This window comes from Vigna unguiculata, chromosome 8 (genome assembly GCF_004118075.2).
Source record: "Vigna unguiculata cultivar IT97K-499-35 chromosome 8, ASM411807v1, whole genome shotgun sequence".
NCBI lineage: Eukaryota > Viridiplantae > Streptophyta > Magnoliopsida > Fabales > Fabaceae > Vigna > Vigna unguiculata.
Window position 1 is genome coordinate 27245913 of NC_040286.1, and position 27397 is coordinate 27273309.

Genomic DNA, 27397 nt, shown 5'->3' on the forward strand with positions numbered 1-27397 from the left:
AGCCTTCACATCTATTCTACCATTTTTGTTTCCTTGTCCAGATTAAATGTTGAAGCACTAATTTGTATAGCAAAATCTGAGAAAGAAAAGTACATTTATTACAATTTTGAACTATGTTAAGGTATATTAATAATTATACATAATTTAGAAGTTAAGGCAAATGATAGATTAAATATTTTTTTTTTCTCAATTTATCTTTTCAGTTTTATTATGTATCTTTTAAAAATAAAATTGTGATCGAAATTTCTGCCAAAATAAATAATATCTTAAATGCTCAAATGCGATGATTGTTCACAAACTTGGGATCCAAACAATAATAAAATATCTACGTGGAATCACGCCACCTTTAAGCTTTTATTTTCTGAAATATTAAGAGCTGAACATTGCAAATTTACCAGAACTAAGTTGACAAAGAAGAGAAGAAACTCTTCAATAACAATGGCTGAGATTGCCAGGGAATAATACACTGAATAGATGTTTATCTACTGATTTAGTTATTTAAGAATAAGACAAAACGTAGTTGATGATGAACATAAAAACTAAGAATTATTGCTTTACATAATCTGATCTGGTAAACTGTCATCGGATGAAGAGTCACTCGAAGAATCACTGTCAAATGCAATGGCATCTTCTTTTGGAGATATTGGTAGTGCTTCTTCTACTATTTGTTGTAAGGGAGTACCTGTAAAAGAGTGAGTTTCAGACCTTGAACTACCAAGTAAAGAAGAAAAGAATTGATCAATTGCAATGTATAAACTAAGCAAGATAAAGATTTGTCCTTTAATATCATAATGAATAAAGTAGCAAAAAAACAATGACATGAAGTGAGTGATGAACAAACCCTTTTGTCCTTTAGCCGCCAACTTCTTGGTGTGCTTCCTAATAAGCTTTTTGGCTTGTGTGATAGTGAGTTGCCTAGCAAAAGGAGAGGTTTCTGGATCATTTTCATTCAGTTCCCCTTGAACTTCATTCTGTCCTTCATTTTTCGTTGTCTTTTGCACAAATGCCTTTGCCTTGCGACGTTGATGGCTAAATATTCCTTTAATGGATGTTACAAATCCATCACCAGCTCCATCAGTTGGACGCTTAGGAAAAGATGGTGGAAGCTTATCAGATTTTCCTTCACTGTCAACAGAAGGACTGTCCAGTTCTGGACCACTGGAACTAGGGAGCTGAATCTGACCTTTGTCTTTAAATTTCTTAATCTGCATCATCCATAACAACACATTTAAATGAATTAAGCAGAATCAGTTCAAGATTGTCACCAACTTTTCAGTGTAAAGGGTATGGAAAAAACCACATATTGCTTTTGGATACTGAAATTGGACACGGCATTGCAATATATTATAGGCTATAAACTGAATATATCTAAGGTAACTGACCCGACTGTTGAAATTGTTGGGAAATTGAAGTTTGGTAATGATAATTGAATCCGATTTAATATCAAACAGAACTAATAGTTCTATTTGTCCAAAGAAATTGTTTGTTCTTCATATGCCTATAAATTAAAAACTTGCCAAGTGGTATACTCATTCATGCCCGTTAGGAAAATTTCCATGATTCTTTATTTCTGACATGGTAGGAGCTTCTGATTTAGAGGGTTCAGCTTCAGCAACAAAAGCACTCTGAAGAAGGTCTTACTAAGCATATTTAGGAAGATTGCCACTTTATCAAAGAGAAGATTTTATTTGGTGATATCACAGATTTTCTCATTTTCCATGATTAGTTACAGATATCTTCAACAAGTCTTTCTGGTGTCCTTTGTGCATATGATTTACATGCTTCATGTAGACAGGGAGTATTGGATATAGTTATAACCAGCTTGTAAGGTAAGGATTGTACCCACTTATATATTGTGAATTGGTCTTATCTCTAGTTAATGTGGGATTTTCAACACATCCCAATATCGGATGAAACAAAATGTCCAAGAAAGTTCGCTAGGATAGGTTCTAACTTGGCTCTGATACCATATTAGAAGTGGGCTTTAAGCCTAACTCAACCCCACAAAACCGGCTTGTAAGGTGAGGATTGCACCCACTTATATATATTATGAATTGGCCTTATCTCCTTATCTTCTTATCTCTAGTCGACGTGAGACTTCCAACACGTAAAAAATATCTACTTTAGAAATATGTTCAGTATTAAAAACTTCAGTATGACCGTTATATATTAGAATCTGTAGGATGACGGTTATGTGATGAAAATAACTACTGGTAGTTAATTATTAGGAGAATATATCTAATTGTGGGTTGTTTAATTAGGCAGTTTGAAGTTATTTGTAACTTGTATTGAAGGAAGGGAATACTCCAAGTAGGAGCCTTTCGTTTCTTGGACACTAAGTGTATTACTTTCAAAGTGAATGAATTACAAAAACAACAATTTCACCCAAGTTTATTTTAGAATGTCATCATAAATTTGAAGTGGTGGGTAGGTATGAATAGTTGTCAACAAAGATAAACATAGTGAGTATACATTCATTCTTGTTAACACTAAAGTGAAAGGAGAAAAGGAAACTGTAAGTTGTTCATCACCTGCATTCCAGTCACAGACTTAAGAACTCCCCATATGATATGCTTCTTAACTCGTGAGATGAGTCTTTTCCAAGTCCCGGTAAACTCAACTCGATGAAATTGATCCATCAATAATTTCATATCACTCACAACAAATCTTGACCCTTCATATGTAACACACAGTTCCACCTGAAAGAAAGATCACATGCATTTATAAGAAATTGGAACTATTTCAACAATGGTCCAAAACTACTACCAACCTGGCTAATTTTGATGTTGTGAAATTCCATTATCTTTTGTGGTCTAGCTTTCTTCTCTTCTGGTGCCCCAGCTATCTCCTTTCCTCCATCAGCTGCAGATTCTGCTACAGCATCTTCCTTTGTTTTATCAGAAGATGTCCTTTTCAACTCGGGGCTTTGACCAGCAGCAGGATTAGCTTTGGCATTTTGTGCTTTGGATGCCTGCAAGCATGTTAGCAAGCTCATTGCTGCATATCCATCTCACTTCTTAAAACATTATATACTAGGATGGTGAGCATGGCATTAGCCATCCCAGATTCTTTTATTATTAGATTATTTTGAGCTATTAACAAAACAGTTCTTGATACTCTCTTTCCATTTCTTTCTCCACTATTGAGTGAAATCCTATGCTGGCTCCTCCATATAACATGGTTTCAGAAGAAGATAGTGTTTTTGATTATTGTGTTGCTAGCATTTATCTTAATATGGAGAATCATACTAGAAAATAAACTCACTTGGGCTGAATCAGCTTGGGAAGCAAGTGGATTGACTGTGGGAAATAGCATTGCAGAGAAGCCAGTTCTTGCTGGTGGGGCATCAGTGCCTGCAGACGAACCATCAGCTGAACCTTTTCTCATACGCCTTGCACCAGCTGTGGTTGAAACCTTCCAAACCTCCTACATAGGCAATCATGACTTTGACTTAGAACACAAAATATCTATGAATGTGTTTTCATTGTTGTGGAAACAATCCAATTGAAATAATTAATAAAATAAACCTGTCGGCGTTGTGAATCCTTCTTTTCTTCTGGGAAGAAATAGACCCACATCATTCTGTACATTGCTTCTGTCAAATGGATCTTAAGAGGATAAATCTCTACCTATAGAGTAAAATGTGCTCATGTTAGGAAACAAAACACACAAGTATTACTGCACACATTTTCTACTCAAACAGATCCCCAGTTCTTCCTACACAATGGTTTATCTACATTTTTTTACTGGACTTTGTTGCTTGGAGAAAAATAAGCACAAGGAACCACTTACATAGAAAAGTTCAAACGGAGAATTTCCATCCTTTGGAGCTCCCTGTCTCGCATCAAGTTTAACCATCACTTTTCTGGAAAAAAGAAGCAAATATGCAATATCAACGTACCCAGAAGATATAGAAAAACAAAAGCACACTAATCTTTATTGCAATAGAAAAGGTAACACCAGTCTTATAATAAAATGAGTTATTAAGAGGCTCCTTTTTTTTCTTCCCATTCCATCTACATAATTAATTTCAGCAATACAAGCAAATATTTTAATTTTACTTTCTGTATGCCTTTTTACTTAAAGAGAGGGACTAGACTAGCATGAAAACCATAGGGCTGAAATGATGCAGTTGAACTTGAACTTAAAACTAATCATATTTTAACTAGAAATAAGACATTTCCTGGAACAGCAAAGCAAAAAATATCAGAAAATGTACTTGAAAGCACCAGTAAGTGAAGAAAAAGGCCTGAAAAAACAACGTACTTTCCCCAATCAGGAGGGGGATTCCATGCTGAAAGAATTGTATCAGATTTGGCATTAGACAGGCAGTTTCTGAAAACAACAAATTTTGTGGTAAACAGAGAAATGCCGATATCCCTATAATCCCGGTCGAAGTCGTAGATCTAAGAGATTAGAGGAATGAAACTGAATTAGTATATTATTGCAAATTGAAAGAAAAAAAAAAATCTGAGCAAGCTAGAAAACTAAGGGACTAGAAGTGAATCATGATATTCTCAGGTTCATAGGAACAAGGACATAAAAGAACAACTGAATTAGAAAAGATCATTGCAGTTTTTTCCATAATATGCAGGGAGAATAAATTTGCAGATTCAATATTGTGATGTGTCGATGCATTCTCTACAAAGAGCACTATAATACATGTATCAATGCATTTTCCACAAAGTCAATGGAGCAAATTTGAGCCTTAAAGTATAAAATTTATAGAATCTATCTAATATATTTGATGTCAAACTCAGTGCTGAGATTATTACACGCTGAGATGGCAAAGTTCATACTTTGTGAGAAACAAATTTTCAGGGGACTCAATGAGCCTTGGAAGGATAAACCCAGAGAGCAAAAAAAATTCTTACCATGTCATTAATCTCGACTTCAGCAAAGGGTTTACCATCAAGGATCATGCTCCAAACAACTTTGTTAATTTGCATAGATATACGCATAGCATATGAAGGACTTTTGTTCTTCTCCTTCTCCATTAATCTCTGTTGTGCAGCTTTATGCATAGCCACTCTTAATGATGCATATGCTTCCTTCCTAAATTTTTTCGCATTTACAAGTTCTTTCTCCAGTTCTTGGACCTGCCAGTGTTGGACAACGTTGATTACACATGCAAATTTGTCATGTCCTAAAGTCAGCATATAACTTCAAAAGTGTTATACACACTACACATCTCAGAGATTCATTTCTTACCAGCTTGCCTATTCCACCGTCTATCATCCACAAGCTTGCTTCCTCTTCTGGGTGTGAATTTCTTGAAACGTCATGCCAAAGACACAATTTTCTTATATCATCACGAATCAAATTTTGATCCCTCTCTTTCCTTTCAAGGTTGATCTTTTCAAGTTCCACCTCTTCAACACCATCTGGTACTATCTCATCTGCTTCTTCTTCTTTATCTTCATCATCGTCAGCAAAAAGAGTCATGCTACTTTTTCGAGGCCTAAGTTGTACATGATATACTTTGTTAATTTAAAGGATTCTTAATATAGAGCAGAACAACTTGGATTTAAATTTCTTTAAGGGAATAAATAGACTGCATCACTGTACGAATCATGTAATTATATAAATTAAAACCAAATTCATGAATGAGAAACATATCTTCCAGAAAAATAATTTAAGAGTTAACTAATTTTCATTAGAAAACTACTGCAACATCGATGAACATAAGCAGTCATGTTTTATCTTAAAACTAGTAACTGAAGTTGCCCCACATGCCTGCCAGAATAGACTTTATCAGAACATATATGATTCTTATAAGCTCTGGTACCATTTCAGATTTGAACTTAAAACCAATTGGCATCAAGGGATGTGAAACTTTCCAAAACAAACACCGTTTTAGGTCATTATCCACAGAAAACAAGTAACTCAGAAGTTGAAAATATAAAGGTAATGCTAAGTATGTGATTTGAGCATGCCAGATAGCAAAACCAACAAAAAACCCAGCTTGATCCATTTCATAACAGCTAATGAATCTGACATCTGAACCCCCAAATGGAAATTACAGTGATCCTACCAGTGTAATCATTATATACGGAATGACCAAATTTACTAGACACTGTTACACTTATAGGGTACTATAAGGTGTAAACATACAAAAACATCTGACGCAGGTAAAAACAGAAAAAAGTATATTTGTAAGGAGTATAAAGCAAGAATGGCTATCCATACTTGGGAACCCGTGCAAGGAGAAGATTGCACAGCACATCTAGCATGACCTGAAACTGGCGAGAAGTCATTTTTGCTGTTATATTATGAGAATTGAAGGTGAGCTCCTTCAAGGGTTTCACCTGCAGTATTAAAGTATGAATTTGACTAAGATTACTGATCACCATAGACATGACAAAAGAATACAAACTGGTGAAAAACACTCCATACATACAAGCGTTTACTAAGAAAAGGAAAATTCAGATACAGAGATGATCACTAGTTAGGATAATGTTTATAAAAGGTGATTTCATTAAGAAAGGAGATATCTATAGATTGGAGAATAAAATGTCAACAAAAATAAATAGAAGCAGAAAAACAGTAATTAAGTATAACGTGCACATGGTAAACCAAACTCTACATAAATATGAAGTGAAAAAACCACGAGCCTAGCACCAAAGAGAATCCAAAAATATTCTTTGTTAAAGTGTTAGCTATAAAGGAGATTAAATAATAGTAAATACAGAATAAATTGTTAGGGAATAGAGATGAGATAAAAACGAAGAAGAAAAATTTTGTATATTATTATCAGAAGAAAATGTGTCACGTTAATAAAATGAAGTCGCCAGAAAAATGAACCCAAGATTTGCTTACATAGTCACCTAAGGTCACATTACTCTTTGTGTGGAAAGAAATCATTACGGAAGTTCTCCTGTACTAAACAGATAATGTCTCGGTAAAAAAAAAAACAACATAAAAAGAGTATATGTCTTCTTAGACGTTGTCAAAAACTACCCATTTTCATTAAATGGGCAATAAATGATGAAGAGTAAAAACATCATTTGATGAAGAAAAATCCATACACGGAAGCTTCATCAAACAGAAGAAATATTCTCAAATTTTAAGACTCCTCCTTGAGATGCTTCTTCAATACTCAAATCTTGATCTTAAGAATTCATACTTCTCTTCTGGGAGTGCCTTCATCATAATATATGCTAATTGATCTTCAGAATTGCAATACTCCAATCTGATTTCTTCTGATTTGTATTCTACCCTGCTTGCACGATATTTAATCTTGATATGATTTCTTCTTCAAAATCTTGGCATACATGTTTTGGGAGATGAAGATTCCATCAAAATGACTGGGGTATCTCCATCTTAAGAATATAGTTCATCAGACCAAGGTCTTTTATTTCAAATTCTTGCTCCATGTTCATTTTAAATTGGTTTAGAGTATTGGACTCACTCCTAAAAACCAAAAGATCATCAACATCAAGGGAGATCATAAGTTTACCTTGTGATTTTCCCATTTCTCATACAAAGTGGCTTTAGTTTTACTCCTTGCCTTGCTCCTCAAGATGGTCATATATTGTGTTGTACAACCATGCTCTTGGAGCCTATTTCAGACTCTACAAAACTTTATAAAACTTGTACAACTTTTCATCATTGATTTGAAATTCGTCTAACTTTTCAACAAAGTTTTCTTACTTAAGTGGCCCATGTAAAAAGGCTGACTTGACATCAACATGGAAAATTTTTCCAATCTAGCCTTGCAGTTAAGGCTATCAACAACCTTATTTCACGTTCATCCACTGGAGAAAAAATATTAGAATAATCTACTCCATGTTGTTGAAATACCCTTTTAATCACCTATCTAACTCAGTTTATTTAAAGATCTACTAGAGTTTAATTTGGTTTTGCAAACCCATTTTACAACCGTTGGAAGTCCCACATCGACTAGAGATAAGGTCAATTCATAATATATAAGAGGGTGCAAATTTCACCATACAAGCTGATTTTATAGGGTTGAGTTAGGCTTAAACTCCATTTCTTAACATGGTATCAGAGCCATGAGTTACAACTTATCCTAGCGAAATTGGTTATTTATTGGGTCTATTGATCCACCCGCTATTGGACTACCCATTAATGTTTAGTCCCACCCACCCATTAATGTTTAGTCTCACACACGAGATGTAAATACCTTAACGTGAGGGTTGTGTGTTGAAAGTCCTACATCAACTATAAATAAGGTCAATTCACAATATGTAAGTAGTGCAAACCTCACCTTACAAGCCGATTTTGTAGGGTTGAATTAGACTTAAAATCTTTTTCTTAACAACAACCATCACCATTTTGTGTTTAGGTCTATTCATTTGTTGCCATGTATTATTCTCAATCTCCTGTATCTCTCTTGCATGGAAATCTTTCATGCTTCACTTTCAACAACCTCAACATAGTCAACAAGCTCTAACAAAGTTTTGTTGCATCTAATAGGTACATCTTTGAATAACATGAAGCCCATAACAGCTACTCAAGAATTGTCATCTTATACATCTTCATTCGGACCTTTAGCATTTGATGTATTAGTCAGATTATCTGATAGACTTTGGTTTGGTCCCTCTGCTTGCGCCTAATCCAATTCCACTTGCATAGCTCATGAAACTTCACATCTCTACCAATGAGGATCTTGTGTGTACGGAATTTATATAAATGGTATCCTTTGGAGTCTCTACCGTACCCAAAAATAATGCAAATTTCTGACTTGTGGAAACTTATCCCAACATTTTACCGTTGTGCACGTTCCATACTTTCTTCTATCTTCAGAGATTGTCGATCCTTAGTGGCATCTGGAACATTCCCTAGTTTATGTAACAATTATCTTGGAGAAATCCTTGTTTTCTTATATAGGGGTGGTTTTTTATTCAAACCCTTAAGGAAGGCATACTAGGATTTTTCCACCACATGTTGATCACCTTGTTCTTTACCAATCAACCTTATACATCTAACCACCTTTAAAAGACTGTTAGGGAACTCTTTGATGGAGTCACTATCCTTCATTCAGATACCTTCAAACTTTCTTCTCAAATTTAGAGTTTGCATCCTTGTCGTAATATAACTTCCTTGAAACTCCAAGAATTGGTAGTTTCCATAGTAACAACCTTCATGAAAATATCATGTAAAGTTGTTTGTATGATGAAAAGTGTTTTTTCTTCTTTTTTCATTTGTTCCTTGTGACTTTTGAGTTGTGCCACTATAGGGTTTTTGGTTGATGAAGTTTGAATACTATCATTTTCCTTTATATCCCACAAATTTTGAGCTCTCAAGTACTTATTTTTGCAACTTACGTATGAAATTTCTCATTATAAAAAATGGGAGGTAAAGGTAACAAACCACCGGAGGTCCTTTTTGTTTAGAGATTTTCTGTGTGTGGTTTTTCTCACCAACTTGTCTGCTTCTCTTCTCTCTTAGTTTTTTCTTTCACAGTCCCTCAAAGAATATTTAAACTCGTATACCATGTTAAAATGTTAGCTATTGAGGAGATTAAATTAGAGTAAATGCCGAATAAATTGTAAGGAAACAGATATAAGGTAATAATGAAGAAGAAAATTTTCATACATTATCATGAGAGAATACTTCAGTCACAAAAGAACTCTAACAGAAAAATGAATCCCAAAAGTTGCTTACATAAGTGCTCACACTCTTCATTGGGTAAAAGTGCTCTCCTTTCATTAAATGAACAATGGATTATGAAGAAACATAAGCATTGAATGATGACAAAAAACATGAGACAGAAGACTTGACAGACGGAAACCTTGTCAGAATAAAGAAATATTCTAAAATTCTAACATTTTTTTCTCCATAAAATTTATAAATAAATAGAACAACCTAAGAAAAACAATCCTAGCATTCCTTTCCAATCAGATGTAGCACATAATGGACAAAACAACACAGTTCATGACCTCATTTATTTTAACAAACCCTTGAAACCTTATTGTCAAAAATATATAAAAGGATTTAGCACCAAACCAATATTCCCAAAAGAGTAACCAAGAAATTAGCAGTATAAACAATGAGAAAACAGATATATAATTCATGCGAAGTTCTCCACGAACATACATAAACATTATGAAGATGGCTGTTTCTATTATCCAAACCTGCTGCAAATCATTCAGCACAACAGTTCATATAAAAGACATCATCTGACAAGGATCTTTGAATTTTACAATGATACAAAAAATTACCTTCAGTTCTGGAGTGCCTCCTTTGTGCCTTGTGAACTGAAAATACATATCACAAGGCATAAAAACTCTCTCAAGAAGAGCACCTGTACGCATTACTTTTGGCGATCCTCTTTGAATTTTTGGCAGCCACTGCACTCCAGCCCCTAGATCAACATCTGTTGGTGCAACATGGGCCTGCACATGCTCCAACATGACAGATAACTCCCATCTTTTCCATGCAATTTCAGGCTGGTACTCACTACTTTGTGCCTCAGTTTTATTAGCTTCTTGTTCAATCATCTCTAAACCAACTTGAAGAACTGAATGATATGACTGGGCTAAAATTCGGCCACTTGCAGCAGCAAGCAAAAATCTTCCCTGTGAAAGCATGAGTACACACAAAAAACCTTGGCACACTGTTTTTAAAATTTGTAAACTAAGGAGAACTAACACATGAAAAATAAAAGACATAATATAGCAATTGGACGCGATCTAGATTAAGAGACTCTTCTTATCCATACTATAAGGAAATCACAGCATAACTCCCCTATTGATTCAGAGCAGAGAACGAAGAAAGATAAGATGGATTAGGGTGACTGCAATGAAGACATTTTTGAACAATTTTCAATGAGAGATCTCTTACAACTATCTACAACTAGATTTATTATTCTAGCTTACAATTGTCAATGGAATATATGAGTATTGCTCTTTCATAGATAAACAACTAACTATCCCAAACAAACTTACAGGAAACAGAAAACCAAAGCTGTCAGCTGTTTCTCAAAATAAGATCTGTTGAGATATTTGAATAAAAGGAAATTGTTTCAATCTAGGTACAAGTTACCATCTGAAAGGTATGCACAATTATCAAAATGCTTACTGTCTCTTCCCATACGTTCTATTTAAAATGAAAAGGTATTTTATAACTTACATTTGCATCCTCTGAGTGAAGATTAAACTGTGGTTCAACAATATTAACCATGAAGTGACGAGTCCCCTCCTCTGGTTCATCACCATTCTCTTTTTTAGCTGGGAAACAGACAAAAAAGGGAAATGAAAGAGGGTAAACAAAGTTGTTATCAACAATACACAGGAACAAATGAGGCTTAACAAAAAATTCATCAAGGATCTCTGGCAAGCACTGAAAGTACTGCTGTGACACAAGGCGTATTTAGTAATGTATTTGCTTTTCTTGTGTAATATTTAACTACTTGCATACAAATTTTCTGAAGCATATGACACATACTACTAGATGGCACGTTGTCCACATTATCCACTTTCGGTGGGGATGAAGGTAATTCAGGATTTTTGGCAGTCTGAGCAGAGGGAGAATCCGAGATGTTATTGGTGTTAAGGGGCACAGAATCTTCGTCTTGATTGGTTCCAGTTCCTTCATCTTGTTTGGTTTCAGCCACGTTCTCTTGATTGGATTCAGCTTCATCAACTTTACTGATTTCGCCACCATTATCTTGATGAACTTCAGTTCCATCATCTTGACGAGCTTCAGCTCCATCATCTGGATGGACTTCAGCTCCATCATCTTGAGCAGTTTCACCTGCACCATCTTGATTAGTTTCAGCAACTTCTTGTTTTTTCTTCTCCTCACGTAACTTTCTCTGCACATACTGCCGAGAAGGAGAAGGCTTGGTAGGTGCGGCAGCTTTGGAAAGACTAGCAACCCAGAAACAAATAGCATTTCTGTTTTCAATATTCCACAGAAGCTTGAGACCGTAGACAAACACACGCTGACAACTGTCTGCTATTACCACATTGTATCCTTCGTCATCACTTGCATCCGATTGCGCTTGGTCGTCGGTTTCGTTTCGATTTCCACGCTGTGGTCGTACATAGGTATTGTCAGAAGGTATTTTTCCTGCTTCATGCCAGGCTATCAAAGAATCAGGATCAGCCTTTGGGGACTGCTTTCTTATCGTGAAGTAATCACCGGATAAAAAGAATCCATCATCAGGATTTTTCTGTGTCATGCAACCTTTTTTAGAGGGAGTTTTATCCTTGGATGGAGTTTGTGGGCCTTTTGGTGTAATGCTAATCAATTTAGAAATACTGCTGCAGTCTTCTTTGCTAAGGAAAACTTTGGGCATGTGAAGATCAACACCTAGGTAAACAACATCAAGACCGGGACGGAAACATTCGAAAGTAAACTTTTGCTTGCCCCTCCCAAAACATACTTCAACCTTGAGCTTTGTCATAGAGAATGTTAGTCCTTTGGCTGGATCATCATCATGCAGATGCACGTTCTTTATACGAATTGGGGTGCCATCTATGCGCATCATAAACTCAGTTATAACTCTATCAAGTGGAAGGTTGCCTGATCTGATAATTCTTGCACAACCGTAACGAGGGAAACGCGAGAAAAGACGCAGTTTATGTGGGGGAAGAGCCATCAAGGTGCCAAATTTTGTCAGCCATGATAGATCATGAGAACCGAGGTTTATTGTTGGTGAAGTATTCTGAGAAGTGCGAGGAGGTTGATGAACATTAGCATCTCCTTCTGTACTATCTTTTGCAACAGATGATGATGAACTTTGTTTCTCTGATGGAGGAGGAAGGGATCTAAATGATACGCTAAATTTAATCGAAAGAGCAGTGGATCTGAAGGGGTCAAATACGAACTCACGAGGCTTCCCTTCAATTGGAAGTGAAAACAAATAATGATTCAATGGCCTTTCAGAGTCACAACCCCAATCCATTAAAACTTCAAGTATAAAAACTGGGACTTCAAAGAATGCACCAGAAACACCTGGTGGAATTTTGGCACCATGTTTGGTTGCCAAACTCTCCAAACTGGTCAAGTGAATGTTGAAATCTTCCGAAGAAAGAAAAATGCGACCATCTGACTGTTGAATTTCCATATAACCGGTCAAAAGTACAAGTTTATCGTATTTTTCATAAGGATCTGAAGTTCCCAAAAGATTCCAGTATGTTTCAGAAAATATTAAGGTAATGTTTCCATGAATGTAGTTTCTCATATCATCCCACCATGGCAAACTCTTCTCCTTTTTGGGTGGCACAATAAGTGGCCCAGGAGTCTTAAGACTCAGATTAGCCCTCCGTAGCACCACAGTGAAAGCATAACTAATATCAGCAAAAACTGGTTCATATCCCACCCCATATGACACTTCACCTTTCTGGAAACGTAACGTCAAGTCTGTGTATGTCTTCATAGGCGGAGTAGTACCAGTGGCTGATCGAAGCATGCTCACCTTTCTCCATTCTCCAACATAGACATCTTGAACCATTTGAGGTTGAAAGCTAGTTGCCTACTTGAAATAAATGAAAGAAAAATGGTCAAGAAATGTTATCAGCTTAATCATAATCTAGCTAATCCACCAAATACCACAAAAGAAACAAATACGAAGTTCAGTTCAAGTAACATGTAGCTTTTTTCTTGGAAGTGTATAAACTCATGTGGGTTATAGTTTGACAGGTGCTTAAGGATGACACTGGATCGCAATAAAGTAAGCATAAGAAACTAGAATGTTGAAAAAAGATTATATTGCGTCATGTTACCTGCTGAGCCATGACAACACGACCTTCACATTTGCCAGAAGTTCCACCAAAGAGAGGATAAGTGTAATCTCGAATTTGAGCCACAAGAGAACCAGTATTCAAGACAATGTTTGCTCCATACAATCTGGAAAATGGTATCTCTAATTCACGACAAACAGGATCAAGCGTCCTCAGAATTTCAATCATCCCATCTTCTCCACCATCGATTTTTGTTAAGGTTACCTCTAACTCTGTTGCAAATACTGAAAGAACAAAAGATCTTGCAGTACTAAGCTTGAAACCCGATTGAAGTTCATCATTTTTATAAGCACCTGATCCGTCATAGAACTTTTTGTTTTGGCATGACTCGTAATATGATTGGAATGTTCGTCTATAAATGTCTTCTCGCATCGATTCAACAACTGAAGGATCGTTTAGATCAACTTCAATATCATTGATATAAATTTTTTTTTCTTCAAGACAGGTATCATCAGTAGAGTTTGGATCTTTCTTAGCCTTGGATATAAAATCATCTAAGAAGTTTAATCTGACAGCTAAATCGCCAACCTCCTTCTTCAACAGTGGGTAGTGTTCATCAAGCCATCCCTGAAGCGGTTCCTCTTCAATATCAAAAGTTAACTTGCGAAGGAAAAACTTCAGACATCCAAATTTCACTGAACTAGGCTTTTTAGCTTTAGAACTGTCTTTCTTCACCGGAAAAATCATGTTGGTCTTTGCAGCAACAATAAGTTTCAATGCACGCAACATGTCCTCCAGAGCATCATCAATAGCACGCAATTCTAATCTGAATGGAAGACAAATGTGAACATCAAGACCTTGAATCACCCAATCCCATACTGTAACTCCCTTTGCATCAGATATAGCAGCAGCAGATTTACTAGGAATTCGTGAAAGCTGCATCCTGCTACTCTTGACGAGTCTGGCCCCATTAAAATAAAACAAGAGTCCTTCAAGGAGCACTCCTATACGAGCATTCTCAGAGAAAATTGACCGCACCTGAACCATAGCATCAACTCCATCTCCTAGCACAGCAGATATCTTCAACATTTCTACATCAACAGCAAAAACAGAATCTTTCTTCTTTTCAGCATGCCCTGATGGAAGAGGAGGAGTTTCATTTTTCACATTAGAATCTTTTACATCAGAAACTACATCTTCAACTTTTTCATTACTCCGCTCCCGAAGCTTGGAATTGTGTAATGCTAATTTTAGCTGCAAAACCAGTTCAATCAGTGATAGATGTAGATCAGGCTCCCACTTCAAACTAATCTCAGTGGCACTGAACAGAGAGCATGCAGCATTCTCTTTAATGCCACCTAATCGCTGTACAAATTTAATATATCGTATCTCAAACAATGGCACCTTTGATACTGGCCTAGTTTCATTGTAATACTCCTGATAGAGGCATCTGGCCTTCTTAAGTTCTACCTGTTTGGATCTTTTCTCCTTGTTCACACTCAACTTCAAATCTATGATTTGAAGACAAATACAGTACTTTAGCTTCTGGTACTCATCGGAAACAGTGGATATTACATTTGCAGTACGAGGGGTACCATCTGCGGACACACTTATTATAACTCTACCACCCTGTGAACCATAATTAACTCTCTTGGGATCTGGAACAACTGCGTTTTCTATTCCAGTTTCCCCCAATATATACACTGAACACTGTTCGAGATTGAATTTAATCATTTGAGTTCCTTTCCCTGAATTTTTTGATGAATGTGACCGGGTATTTGTGGATTTTTTCTTTGGACCAGCAAGGCTTTTAAATAGAACTTGAAAGGATATTGCAGTAGATATGAATGATTCTATACGCTCAAAACTTAGATAAATTCCCAAGCTAGTCACAACAACTGATAAACATAGCACACACTTTGGAGCATCTTTTTCAGAGGATTTCATGTCCTTTTTGCCCCAATCCACACAAATCTTTGCAATGTGCAAAATGGAGGCAGAGTTTGATTCAGCACCAAAAATGCTTTCTTCCAAGCATTCTTGATTTTCATTAGCCATTTTGAGGCTTAATTCACCAAGTTCAGAATGTACTGCAATTCCCATCTTCGAAGTGTTGTTTGCCGATACATGTGCTGATTTTAAGCAAACCTGGATTTGGAAGCAATAGATGAATGCTTGGTGGTAAATGTCTATACTCAAAAACATTTGAATTAACATGTAAGATAATTTCCTCCAATATAACTAAAAAAGATCAAACAGGTAGATGCAATGACTTGGACAAAAGAAATTTGAAGAGTCAAAGAAACGACACAATCCATCCATTTGGTGAGCCTCCAACAAAACACTCAACCAATATCCAACAATGATCCTTTGAACCTCAAATCTAACATCCAAGTAGGGGTTTCAAATGTGTCTCTCTTAGTAGTGTATTCTAATCAATATGATTTTAGTCCATTGTTAATTTTTGTTTTTATAAAAATTAATACTCTTTAGCTCCTACGTTTATCACATAGATAGATAACTGTAGAGATTGAAAACGTATTAAACATGGTAGGAATTGAAACCAATATTTTGAAACATTTTAAAAGATGGAGATATATTTTTATCCTTTTTAATTTGAATGGTCATTAGGTTGTTGTTTTCATTGACATGTTTTCATTAATAGTTTAAAAAAAGTCACCTTGTTTTCACTTCATTTCCTGTTTTCAAGAATCTGCAAAGGAGAAAAGAAGTGAAAATAAGGCGACATTTTTGTAGTTGTTTATAAAAGTATATTCTAAAAGAAATATAAAGCTAAAACAAACTAAATGCACCCTTTTAGAGAAGACAAAAGACAGAATTATGATCTTTGCAATATTAGACTCACAAGCTTGCAGATCAAATGATCTCCATATTTGGACCTAGTTTTTTATTTTGAGGATGTTTTGATATCAGTTTAACATAAGTAACTTCTGAACTATTTTTTCTGTGATCTCAAATTCATAACATAAGAAAACTGATATGATTTTATCTTTGAGCTTATCCTCTCTTGATCCTAGTGTAACACTTTCTCCTGCTTCATAAATATATCTGCTTACATAGAAAAAATATAGTTTCAACCTCAGATATTTCAGTAAGTTTGTAGTAATATTTTACCATTAGCTTCAATCAGTTACCAAAACAATCATTAGAACAATATGGCTTGCTCAGGCTAAATAGAAATATCTATATATCTATAAAATTATAAACTTTTGGTATTAGTTTCTTTGATATTAGAAGATTTTATTTTTCATGCATGTTATTTTGGAAATATCATACCTATTTTCTGATTTCTCGAGGACTCAAATGTGAAACATGCAACTAGAAAAGTTTTTAATCATGAATCACCACATGCACAACATCACATATAACAAGAGTTATATGTGTGTGTGTGTATTTGACAATACTTACATTATATAGTGGAGAACCAGCCATATTGAAAAGCATTATTATAAACTCCGAAGTTGACAAATTACATGTCCATACGATGGTCAAACTTTCATCTTTAGATTTTGGCTTTACAACAGCAGGTTCTTCTCGGATGACCAGTTTTTTCTGCTTACTAGGTGGCTTTAGGAGCAACCAAGGCTTTATTCTGCTCATTACGATGTTGCATTGTGAACGTCCAATCTTAACTTCTGTTTCAGCTCTAATAAGCATAACTGACTAGAGGAAGCGACCAAAAGATGAAGTTAGTTTGGGCATAAAATACAAGAAAAATAGTTATAACTCAGTGTAATAGTCCATATCAAGCCTTCTTGATCTACGAGGTTAATGTTTTTTATATATAAACTTCTCAAGAAATTCTATTATACAGTATAATGAACAATTGTCCTAAAAGTTTAAGTTGTTAGGGGAATGCTAAATTTGTTCTATATCTCCAAATAAAAAATTATTTGATTGGATGGAGAATTTATAATTTTGTAAAAGTAAAATATATTAAATTTAAATTTCTTTGAATTTAAATTGTTTTAATTTTTAAATGTTTTATTTGGACAAAGTACTTCAAATTTATTGATTTTTTTGTGCTTAGATAGAATATTCCAATTACCATCAAATGTAGATTTTAATTTTAATAGTAATTATATTTATTAACTAAAAAGTATTAGTAGGTATGTTTATAAGTAAATGTCAATTCATGTTAGGTTATTTGTGAATTTAAGTTTGTGAAGAATTTTTGAACTTTTATTGACTTGAATTTTTTTGAATTGATATTGGTCAAAGGTACAATTAATATTGACCAAATTATTTCGATTAATATCAATTAGAATAGTTGGAAGTCCCACATCGACTAAAGATAAGGCAATTTCATAGTATATAAGTGAGGTGCAAACCTCACCTTACAAGCCGGTTTTGTCGGGCTGCTAATGGAACTATTTTCCATTCATTTGTGTTATAGTGATTCATGCATGTTCCTTGTACTTATTATTATGTTAGGAAAATCATAATTTGTTTTTAGATTTCAAAGGTTGATTGAAAAAAAAAAAAAAACTTTGATCACACTGAATTATGAATCAAATTGCTAGAAATAGATTTTGATTCATTATTATCTTTATTCTTATACTTAAAGTTCGATTTTTCTCATATAATTGGTGAGGAATCAATAATTATGAATAGCAACTAATTATAATTTCTTCCTTAAAGGATTGGTAATTAATAATTTTAAACAAATACTATAACAAAAAATAAGAATAATTATGTACATTAAGGAAAAGAGAATGCAAGAATATATGAAGCAAGTGCACGTATATGTGGTTCATAGACTAAAATATATATATGTGATTTTAACAATAAGATTGTTTCTACTAAAATTTCCACACATAAACTACATTTTACCCCTTTATTTCTCTCCTAATATTAGGAAAACTTACCAAATACAAAAACACAAAAGTGTTTCCTATATGGAAAACAAAATAAGTTACCTGTACTACAGGGACATACACAAAAGAAGCCAACTTCACACTCGATATCTCTAAGATGGAAGAACCAACTTCTTTAAAAAGCTGTAATGTCAATAGAACAACAAGAAAAGTTGTTAGTAAGAAGGAAAACAAAAATAAGAAAAGGAAAATCGTAACACAAGTTTCATGAAATAAACAAACAAACTCCATACATTAATTTCACCAAATTCGAGTTGAAAATGAAGACGTCTACTCTCCCCACCATCCTTTGACGGTCGTGATTTGATGCTTTTGAATTGGAGGCCCACGATGCTATTTTCAACAAAAAGATTACGTTCACGATGCGTAAAACTCACATTCACCTTTGACAGATTGAAGTTGACCTAATGTAAAAACATAGTTAAACAGTTGATGTTATAATCATTTGAAAAACCTTTGAACAACTTTTCTTTTTTATTACATTAAATAAAAATATAAAGAAAACTACTGTTATTATCTTAATAGGGCCCAGAATTCTACACTAAATTGGCTCACACACTCCAAAAACTACTATAAACATCACCAAATAGCCACAACCAAAATGTATAATTTTGAAAAATGAAAATGCCTTAGAAGACGAGAATTATCTACAAATGCCTTGTTGATATGCCATGAAAAGTTGGTGAATGTAAAGAGGCATCATTGTCACACAACCTACCAATAAATTGATCATATGATGCACGTAAGTATTAGAATCAAATGAGGTCAAACTCAACCTCAAAATATTGACCAAATCTTATAAGAAGTACATTGTATATTCCAAATCAATGTGGAGGCCTCTTGTTGAGTTATAACTAATATGGTGTCTATTTATTAAAAAATTATTTTTAAAATTGGATTTGTTATGAAACAATTAGCTTGAAGATTAATGATTTAACTGAACAATTTTATAACAAAGAACAGTAAAATAATACATATATATATATATATATATATATATATATATATATATATATATATAAACAAACACAATATGGTAACACTACAATTAAAACATCATTGTATTTGATTCATAGTATTCAAAATAAATATAAAAATCAAAATAAAATATAGCATAATTATGTTAATTTAATAAAATAAAATAAAATGTATATAACAGTGATAAGTTTACATAAAAAAAATATATATGGAATTATACAAAAGTAAGATATAAAAATATAAATTGATGTAAATGACTAAGTTATAACAAAAATATGACAATTTATAAAATAGGATATATTAATTTGTAAACCTTACTAAATATGACTTATTCTGTTCATTATAAAATTATTTTAGATTTAATATTTTTCCTTGGGAAGAGTTAGATGAGAATGTCCTTACTCAAATAAGCCAAAAAAATAATTCAATAATTGTTAAATGCCCTACCGTTTGAGGAAACTTTGAAATATAGCCTGAAACTTTTTCCTGCTTGCTAGAAGGTGGCTTTTTGCTCTTAGGATCATCAACACTTGATTCTATATTTTTCTTAGAGTCAGAAGAAGATTCTGATGAACTCTTTTTTTTCTCAAGCAACCCCTCATTCGAATTCACAATGATATCTCCAATGGAAATGTCTACACTCTTTACAGCTATACTCATTTCCCTAAAATCCAAAACAAGAAGAGATAAAAATTAAGATAAGAAATGAAAGAGATTATCCAAGTCAATGGTAATTTCTACTTCAAAATATCAGGACATATAGTAAAATTGCAAGGGAAAAATCAAATATAATTATAAGAGACCTTTATACGTAAAATAAAGCAACACATGAACAACTACAAATATAAAAACTAAAAACCAAGTTCCATTTGACTTGTCCTTATATTTAAAAGAAATTAGGGAAAAATGATGCACCACCAAAATTGGGCGCCAAACTAAGAAAAAGTTTTAGTTTTTTTAGGAATTATCAAATTTAGGTCCAACAATGCAACATTGGTTAAAAAATGTTTGTTTGTTTCTAATAAATTAATTCACAATAGATAATCCATGTATACATTAGAAACTCCCTTTATAGTTGAAGCTTCTCACTTTAAAATTCCTATTGCCATCAACCATAAGCTTTTCATCACATCACTTACGAACATCTTACATACAAATTAATTTCCTTTTCTCAAACTCAAACGAGTGAAGTGCATGATTAATATTTAAAAAATTTATGCAAGGAAATTAGTACCTATCTTGGCCAAATGTACATGAGACAGAGAATTTTTCACAGACAAAAGTAGCAGAAGTCTTTTCTGTAGAAGCAACAGTTGTTTGGGTAGAAGTATTGCTTCCTCCACCACTAGATTCAGATAATTCATTACTAATTTGAGGCTGAATTAGGTTAAAGACAATGGGTAGTATTTGAACCCTAACTAGCAAATCTGACTCGGTTCCAGCCGCTTTAGATATGTCCACATTCAACTTCCCAATTTCAAGAGTAAATTTAGGTGTCTGCAATATTCAAAAAGACATTCACAATGTCCAAAACAATATTTTCAAATAATATGTCAGTCCTAGTAGAATTAAAAAGCAAAAACATACCATATTAAACTCTGTTTTACTGTTCATTAGCATCATTCTAAATATGGTATTACATGTTATTAAAAAATCAAAGACACCATTAGTGAAACATGGAAGTACTAAAATTAAGGTATGTTTGGTCGAACAAGAAAAATAAAATGATACAAAGATGCATACCTTCAAAACTACATTTGTTACACAAAGTGACAAATATTTTGCAATGTTGCTTATAGTCTTCCACTTTCCCTTTCCCTTTCCCTTTCCCTTGCCAGAAGAACCACTACTGGATTTTTTAGGCTTCTTCTTTTTTACCTCAGTGCTTTTAATTGGAGGTCGTGTAACAACTTCTATGTTGCATATTATTAGTTGCAACTTTGGGTCCCAAGAACGAAAACCCGTACTATGATCAACCAAATAACGACGGAAACTAAGTTTAATTTCACCAACAGATAGAGATTCAACAGCACCCTGCACATGTCATTAATTGAAACAATAGATTGATATGGCTTTAAAGACAAACAAACAGGGCAGTAGCTGGAAGAAAAAAAAAAGAATTTGAACTGGGATTTTCAAAATGGGTTGTATAAAGAAAAACTAGATCAGTTGAGCCAAATAGTGTATTATTTTTTATCACTTGCAGAAGTAAAAATTTGGCAGCTTTCTTTTAGTTGTAGATGCATTTAATATTTTTTTACAACCAATTGCTGTACATCACTATATAAGATTGTAATTCCATAGAGAATGATATCTCTTTTGTTATAAATGTAGTTTCTTATTTATGTAATGCAAAAAACACCAATTTCCGTGATAAAATTCAATGAATAATGAGTGAATTTTATTAGTTCAAGCAATTGGCTGATAATAACATGTCCTGTAAATTTTGTAACTAGAAAATAAGAAGTATGAAAGTGAATAAAAGTAAAGAATAGAACCTTCTTAAACTTCAATTCCACGTCTTTTACACTGTTAAATCCACCAACGCAAAATCCAACAGATGCACCAAGTACCCGACTCAAAATCCAAGACAATAAAGCAAAAGATGATCTGATATAAAATTTGTAATCAGAAGCACGTAATAAAAAAGTTAAAAGCACACAAAATTTCAATAACACTAACTATAATGAACATAAAGTGAATGCAACATAACATTCAACTTGAAAACACAAAGCACAATATGTTTTTCTACATTAATGAGGCATAAAATAGTTTCATCTTTTGTACTTGCACAAACAACAAAATGACAATGTCTTCAATGAGACATAAGTTGACAACAAAGTTTTGGAGATTCCTCCAAACGTCTTACCACTGATTATAACTATATCATTGATCATTATTAAAAAGTTTTTTCCTGCACCCTATCAAATTTCTTATATACACATTGTTTTTGGCATACATTTGAAGTGTTTCATCGAGTATTTAAACATAAAAACTAATAAGCTTTTCATTAAAGAGAGTTGGAAACACTTATGACTAAAGTCAAAGTATCATTAACATAGAAGCATCTTTTTCTTTACACAAGCAAATAACACATGATGATAAAAAAAAGAAGAAGAAAAACATTGCATATAACGGAAACTACTAACGCATTCAATAGTTTAATATAAAAATATCAATTTATAACTAATAATTTTTCTTCTTACATGTAGTTCCCCACAGCTTCTCATGCATCATAGTAGCATAGAAGTTTACCCATATACTAATAAAAGATATTTCTAAACTAAATCTGAAAAAATAAAAATGCATTTTAATGACAACTGTCTTAACTAAAAAATTTTGAAACTAAAGATTATTCCTAAATGACCCGATAGTGTAACAAAAATATGTAACTATATATATATATATATATATATATATATATATATATATATAGTAATTCTAATTTGTTTTAATTAAGGAATTAAGAGGAAATAAAATTTATATTGCAATAAATTTTGTACTAATGGAAATTAAAAAAGTAAAATTGTACTAAAATAAAATAAAATTTAAATAAATTTTGGATTCTCATTGTATTTGAGTTTTTTCTTGTAAGTATTCAATAAGAATTTTCTAACTAAAAAATAAATACTTTTAAAGAAATCCTTATCATGGTATGTGTTTATTATCTTTCAAAATTGTACAAATGGCTATGCAACACAACTGTATGCAGTGCTTCACCATTATCTGTTATATCAGTGATAATCATTCTCAACCCACCAGCAAGCTTCACTGCACTCCCCTTCCCAACTCCAGCAATCTCACACCATAGCATACAATAATTTTCCCATGTACTTTAGAAGATTCCGGAAACCCCATGCAAGAATACGCATTCTCACAATCTACAGCATAAACCAATGGAAGCTTAAAACCAGGCAAACTATCGCCAACGACAGATTAAAGTGAAATCACGTGAACTCTGTTGGCCACAACCACATCCATGGCGACGAGGATGTTGAAACAGTAGCAATCATATTTCCAACAGATCATGTACGAGTACGCATCAAATTCTAACTTCTATACGTTCACCCTCTTGGGTCATTAAGGGGATAGAATCTATCTTCCACAAATCTATTTTCTTAAGCTATTGGATTGAAGGTAATGTAATAGTCCCTTGTAGGTTTATAATGACTCATTTGATAACGAATCTCCCTATTGAATCCCCTGAATGATCCAATAGTGATATTAGAATTACTTATTCATCTTATGACTGACAGAAGAATTCATATGTATAGAAGATTGTAGTATGACGTGGATGAAGAATTCATATGTATAAAAAGTCTCCTGACGAAAATTTTAGATAAGTGTATCTCGTTATAATTAACAATGATACAAGTAAGGGTTATCATTAGTACTTATGATTACAAATACTTCCACTTGAGGAAGTGCGTACCAAAGAGACTTACACTTGAAACAGGAACTTTTTAATCCTTTCTAACTTAAGATTTCAATAAATAGGGAAATTCAAGTAATTAGGTCCCAATGATCAACATATAATTAATCTTTGATCATACTGGAAAGATATTATGTCTACAGGGATTGAGTTTGACAGACAAAATCTTCAGAATATTATTTTCTCTATCTGGTGTTGGTTTGAAGGACTCTGTTGGGTGATGCAAGCAAATCTGTTGGGTGATGCTGCTGAATTTGAAGATTCAGAACAAAGGCATTTTTCTTAATGAAGGCAATAAGGTAATATGCATTGAGGAAATTGGGCGATGCATTACCTATTTAATATGAGAAATGCAATAAGTTAATGCCTTGAGGAAATTGGGTATAGTAGCGAGAATTGGGTACCAATACACTTTAGCAAACCTCTTTTAAGAGATTATGAGGTGATTCCTAATTATACCGTCTTCACCATAATGAGACTTATTTGTTTAAAAAACTTTTGTTATAAGGAATCCATATATTTATGATTCTTTGCCTATTTAATATGATATACTCATTCAACTTGGTTACTAAAATAAACTAACGATCACTAAAAATTGTGTCTTTTTCTTTATATATTATGATACAATACAACTTATTTACTTCTAAATGACTTTTAACTTTTAATTCCTATCTGGTGTTCCTACATGAATGCTTATTAACCAATAGCAAATCAGTGAGAGAAATTTAGAATGCAGGGTCTGCATAATGTATTACAGTTTAAATAAAAGTAATCTACGCAGAGGATAATCCAACAATGCATAACTGCATTTTTTGTTCTCTGCATTTGAAATAGAGAATCGTTCTTTGCTTAACAAAAAAAATAACTATCTCTGAATTTCTGTATTTCATGTTGTACATATTACAAATACAATATGTGCAGATTGATTAATCAAACAAATTCATTCAAATTTTATATGGTTTTGGTAAGGCACCCATCTCACTAACTAATGGCACTCTACAAATAACCATCCTGTTTTAGGTACCTACCTACACAACCTTCTCTAGTTACTAGCAACCACGGCCAAACCTTTCACCATTCATACTGATTTCAACCTAAAATGCTTAACAAGTATTCAAAATTCAATCTCACCCACAAATATTTGTCTACACATTCTAATAAAAAAAATACATAAAAGACAATAATAATTGAAAGGCATGATTGAATATAACAAAATTAAGTAGGAGAATCACATTACGAACAAAACAGACAATGATTGAAGGCTTACATGAATAGAACCACCAACGTGACACAAAATACAGTGAATCCATGGAGGAAATTGATCGGAGAAATTTCCATTTTCACTGAACGTTCTCAAAATGCCATAAGATGAAAGAGAAAGGTGTTTCTTCAATGATGTAGTAACATGGCATAGTGTACCAAAGAAAGCATCGTGAAATGAAGAGAACTCTAAATTAATTTTTGCTTGAAAAAAAGTGTAAAATGCAGACTCATCCTTTAAAAGCATGTAGTGAGTGTTTTAGAATTAAGATCCGTTCCGTGAGGTACTCGATGATCAAAGGCGCGCCACTAATGTATTGCTAATTTATATATTTTTTTAAAATATTTTCAAAAATAATAGAATAAAAAAAAAACTCCACCTCTAATTTAAATTTAAATTACACTAGTGAAAACACAGGTCAATATACATGCGTCCACTCTTGTGTTATAATAATAAAAAAATAATAATTAATTCTTATTAAGAGTAAAATTTGTATACTAAAAATAATTATAACAAATAATTTCTTTATTAATAGTCATAAATAATGATATTAATATACGGATAATTTTGAGAGTAATATAGTTCTATATATTTTCTTACAAATATTAAAATCAATAAAGAGGAATATATGCTTAATCTACGGTATATATAATGATTATGATATGTATGGGAGATCATTATTTTCTTAAATCAACTTTCATTTCAAAAAAATAGTTTATATTAACATATTTAATTAAAAAATTAAATTGTATTAATAACATAGTCTAAATTTGTTTTGAGTATGATTTTGTTTACTAGTGTTACAATAATTGAGTCCATAAAATAAATTAGCAACATAAAAAATTTTATTTTAAAGCAATGAAGGTCGATAAGGTTGTTTGTTTCTACCCTTATGGGGTTTGACTTTTACAAACTCATTTAAAAATTATTGAAAGTTGACTTTGATTGGCTCATTAGATGTTGAAATCAAACAAGACACCTATAGGATTCATGATCAATAGGAGAAACTTAAAATATTTAATTCCGTGTCCTTATAAGAAAAATTGATGGATAAAAAAATAAAGGATTAAAGATATTTTTATTCCGATAACTAAATATTAAAATCAATTCATTTCCGAAACTTTGACACTAAGTCCCTCAACTTTTAGATATGGTGGATTTAATTTTTTTTAATTAACTTTTTGTTAAGTTTATTTAAAGCACATTTTATGATAGTATTTGACTAATATTGAAGCAAAAATGTGTCAAATAGATAAACAATTCAAATATTGTCATGAAATACGTTTGAAATGTCAAATAAACTTAATAAAATTTGATTCAAATGATTAAGTCCACACATTTCTAAAGATGAAAGACTAAATTAGTCTAAAATTTCAAAAAGAAACTAATTCTAATTTTCACTGAAAGGGATAAAAACATATTTAACAAAAAAATGTATAATAGTATAGAACAATAATAAACTATAGGTTATTTTTTACTATTAGACAAGTAATACTAATAATTTTAATATGCTAGATGTTCGTGTATGAGTTAAAACACATTGATAGAACAATTTCTTTTGCTAGTAGATTAAGAAAAAGTGTTTGGTTTTTAAGAATAGTTATTATTATGCAAAATGTATTTTTTTTTTATAAGCTTGATTATAGGATATTAATGTTTCAATTGTAATCAAAATAATTTTTTCGAATATATCTATTTAAAGAAACGTATAAACAAGTTGAACAAAAAGGTAAACAAATTTATAAGAGAATTATAAACAAGGTGATATTAAAAGCGTCAAAACAAATGACACTAAAAGCAATAGATAAAAAGAAAAATATATTGATCAAAATTTAAAAATGAAAAAAGAAAGTGAAAGATTAAATTACAATGACCGTAGATGGCAAAGAAGTCAATTACAAGAACCTAAATGAAAAGAAACCTATTTTAGGCATCTTTCCTTTAGTACATTTAGATTTAGTTCTTTAATTCAAAATGGGTTTGAAAATGATGTAATATGTGTTCAACTCATTTAAAATTCGATCACACCATTATTCAATAACTTTAGTCAATATCTTAAACTTATTACTATTTTAATCAACGTTCATTCAACTTAACTACTTGAATTCATCTTGTATCGGTTTTGTCACCTAATTAACTTATTTTATCACTCTAAGTAGCATAATTAAACTCT

At 32.7% G+C, this 27397-nt stretch overlaps 1 protein-coding gene across 1 annotated transcript; it reads right to left on the reverse strand.

The window, feature by feature from the left end:
* Positions 1-381: 381 nt before the first annotated feature.
* On the reverse strand, positions 382-25301 carry LOC114195052 (protein SABRE-like). Its single transcript, XM_028085448.1, has 25 exons — positions 25231-25301; positions 22030-22141; positions 21275-21565; positions 20766-21028; positions 19979-20195; positions 18787-18957; positions 18596-18676; positions 17085-17339; positions 13698-15803; positions 11665-13447; positions 11629-11634; positions 11413-11562; positions 11098-11195; positions 10188-10544; positions 6190-6308; positions 5212-5461; positions 4875-5099; positions 4267-4406; positions 3793-3865; positions 3528-3629; positions 3265-3426; positions 2771-2971; positions 2532-2699; positions 842-1205; positions 382-682 (listed from the first exon to the last, which is right to left on the reverse strand). The coding sequence occupies exons 1-25, from the start codon at positions 25299-25301 to the stop codon at positions 555-557; spliced, it is 7893 nt and encodes a 2630-aa protein (XP_027941249.1). The 3' UTR covers positions 382-554.
* Positions 25302-27397: the final 2096 nt, after the last annotated feature.

Coding starts and splice junctions, on each gene's coding strand:
- LOC114195052 (XM_028085448.1), bottom strand. CDS start 25,301: ATGGAAATTTCTCCGATCAATTTCCTCCATGGATTCACTGTATTTTGT. Junction 4,407..4,874: donor AAGTCGAGATTAATGACATG/GTAAGAATTTTT, acceptor CTAATCTCTTAG/ATCTACGACTTCGACCGGGA. Junction 2,700..2,770: donor ACAACATCAAAATTAGCCAG/GTTGGTAGTAGT, acceptor TCTTTCTTTCAG/GTGGAACTGTGTGTTACATA.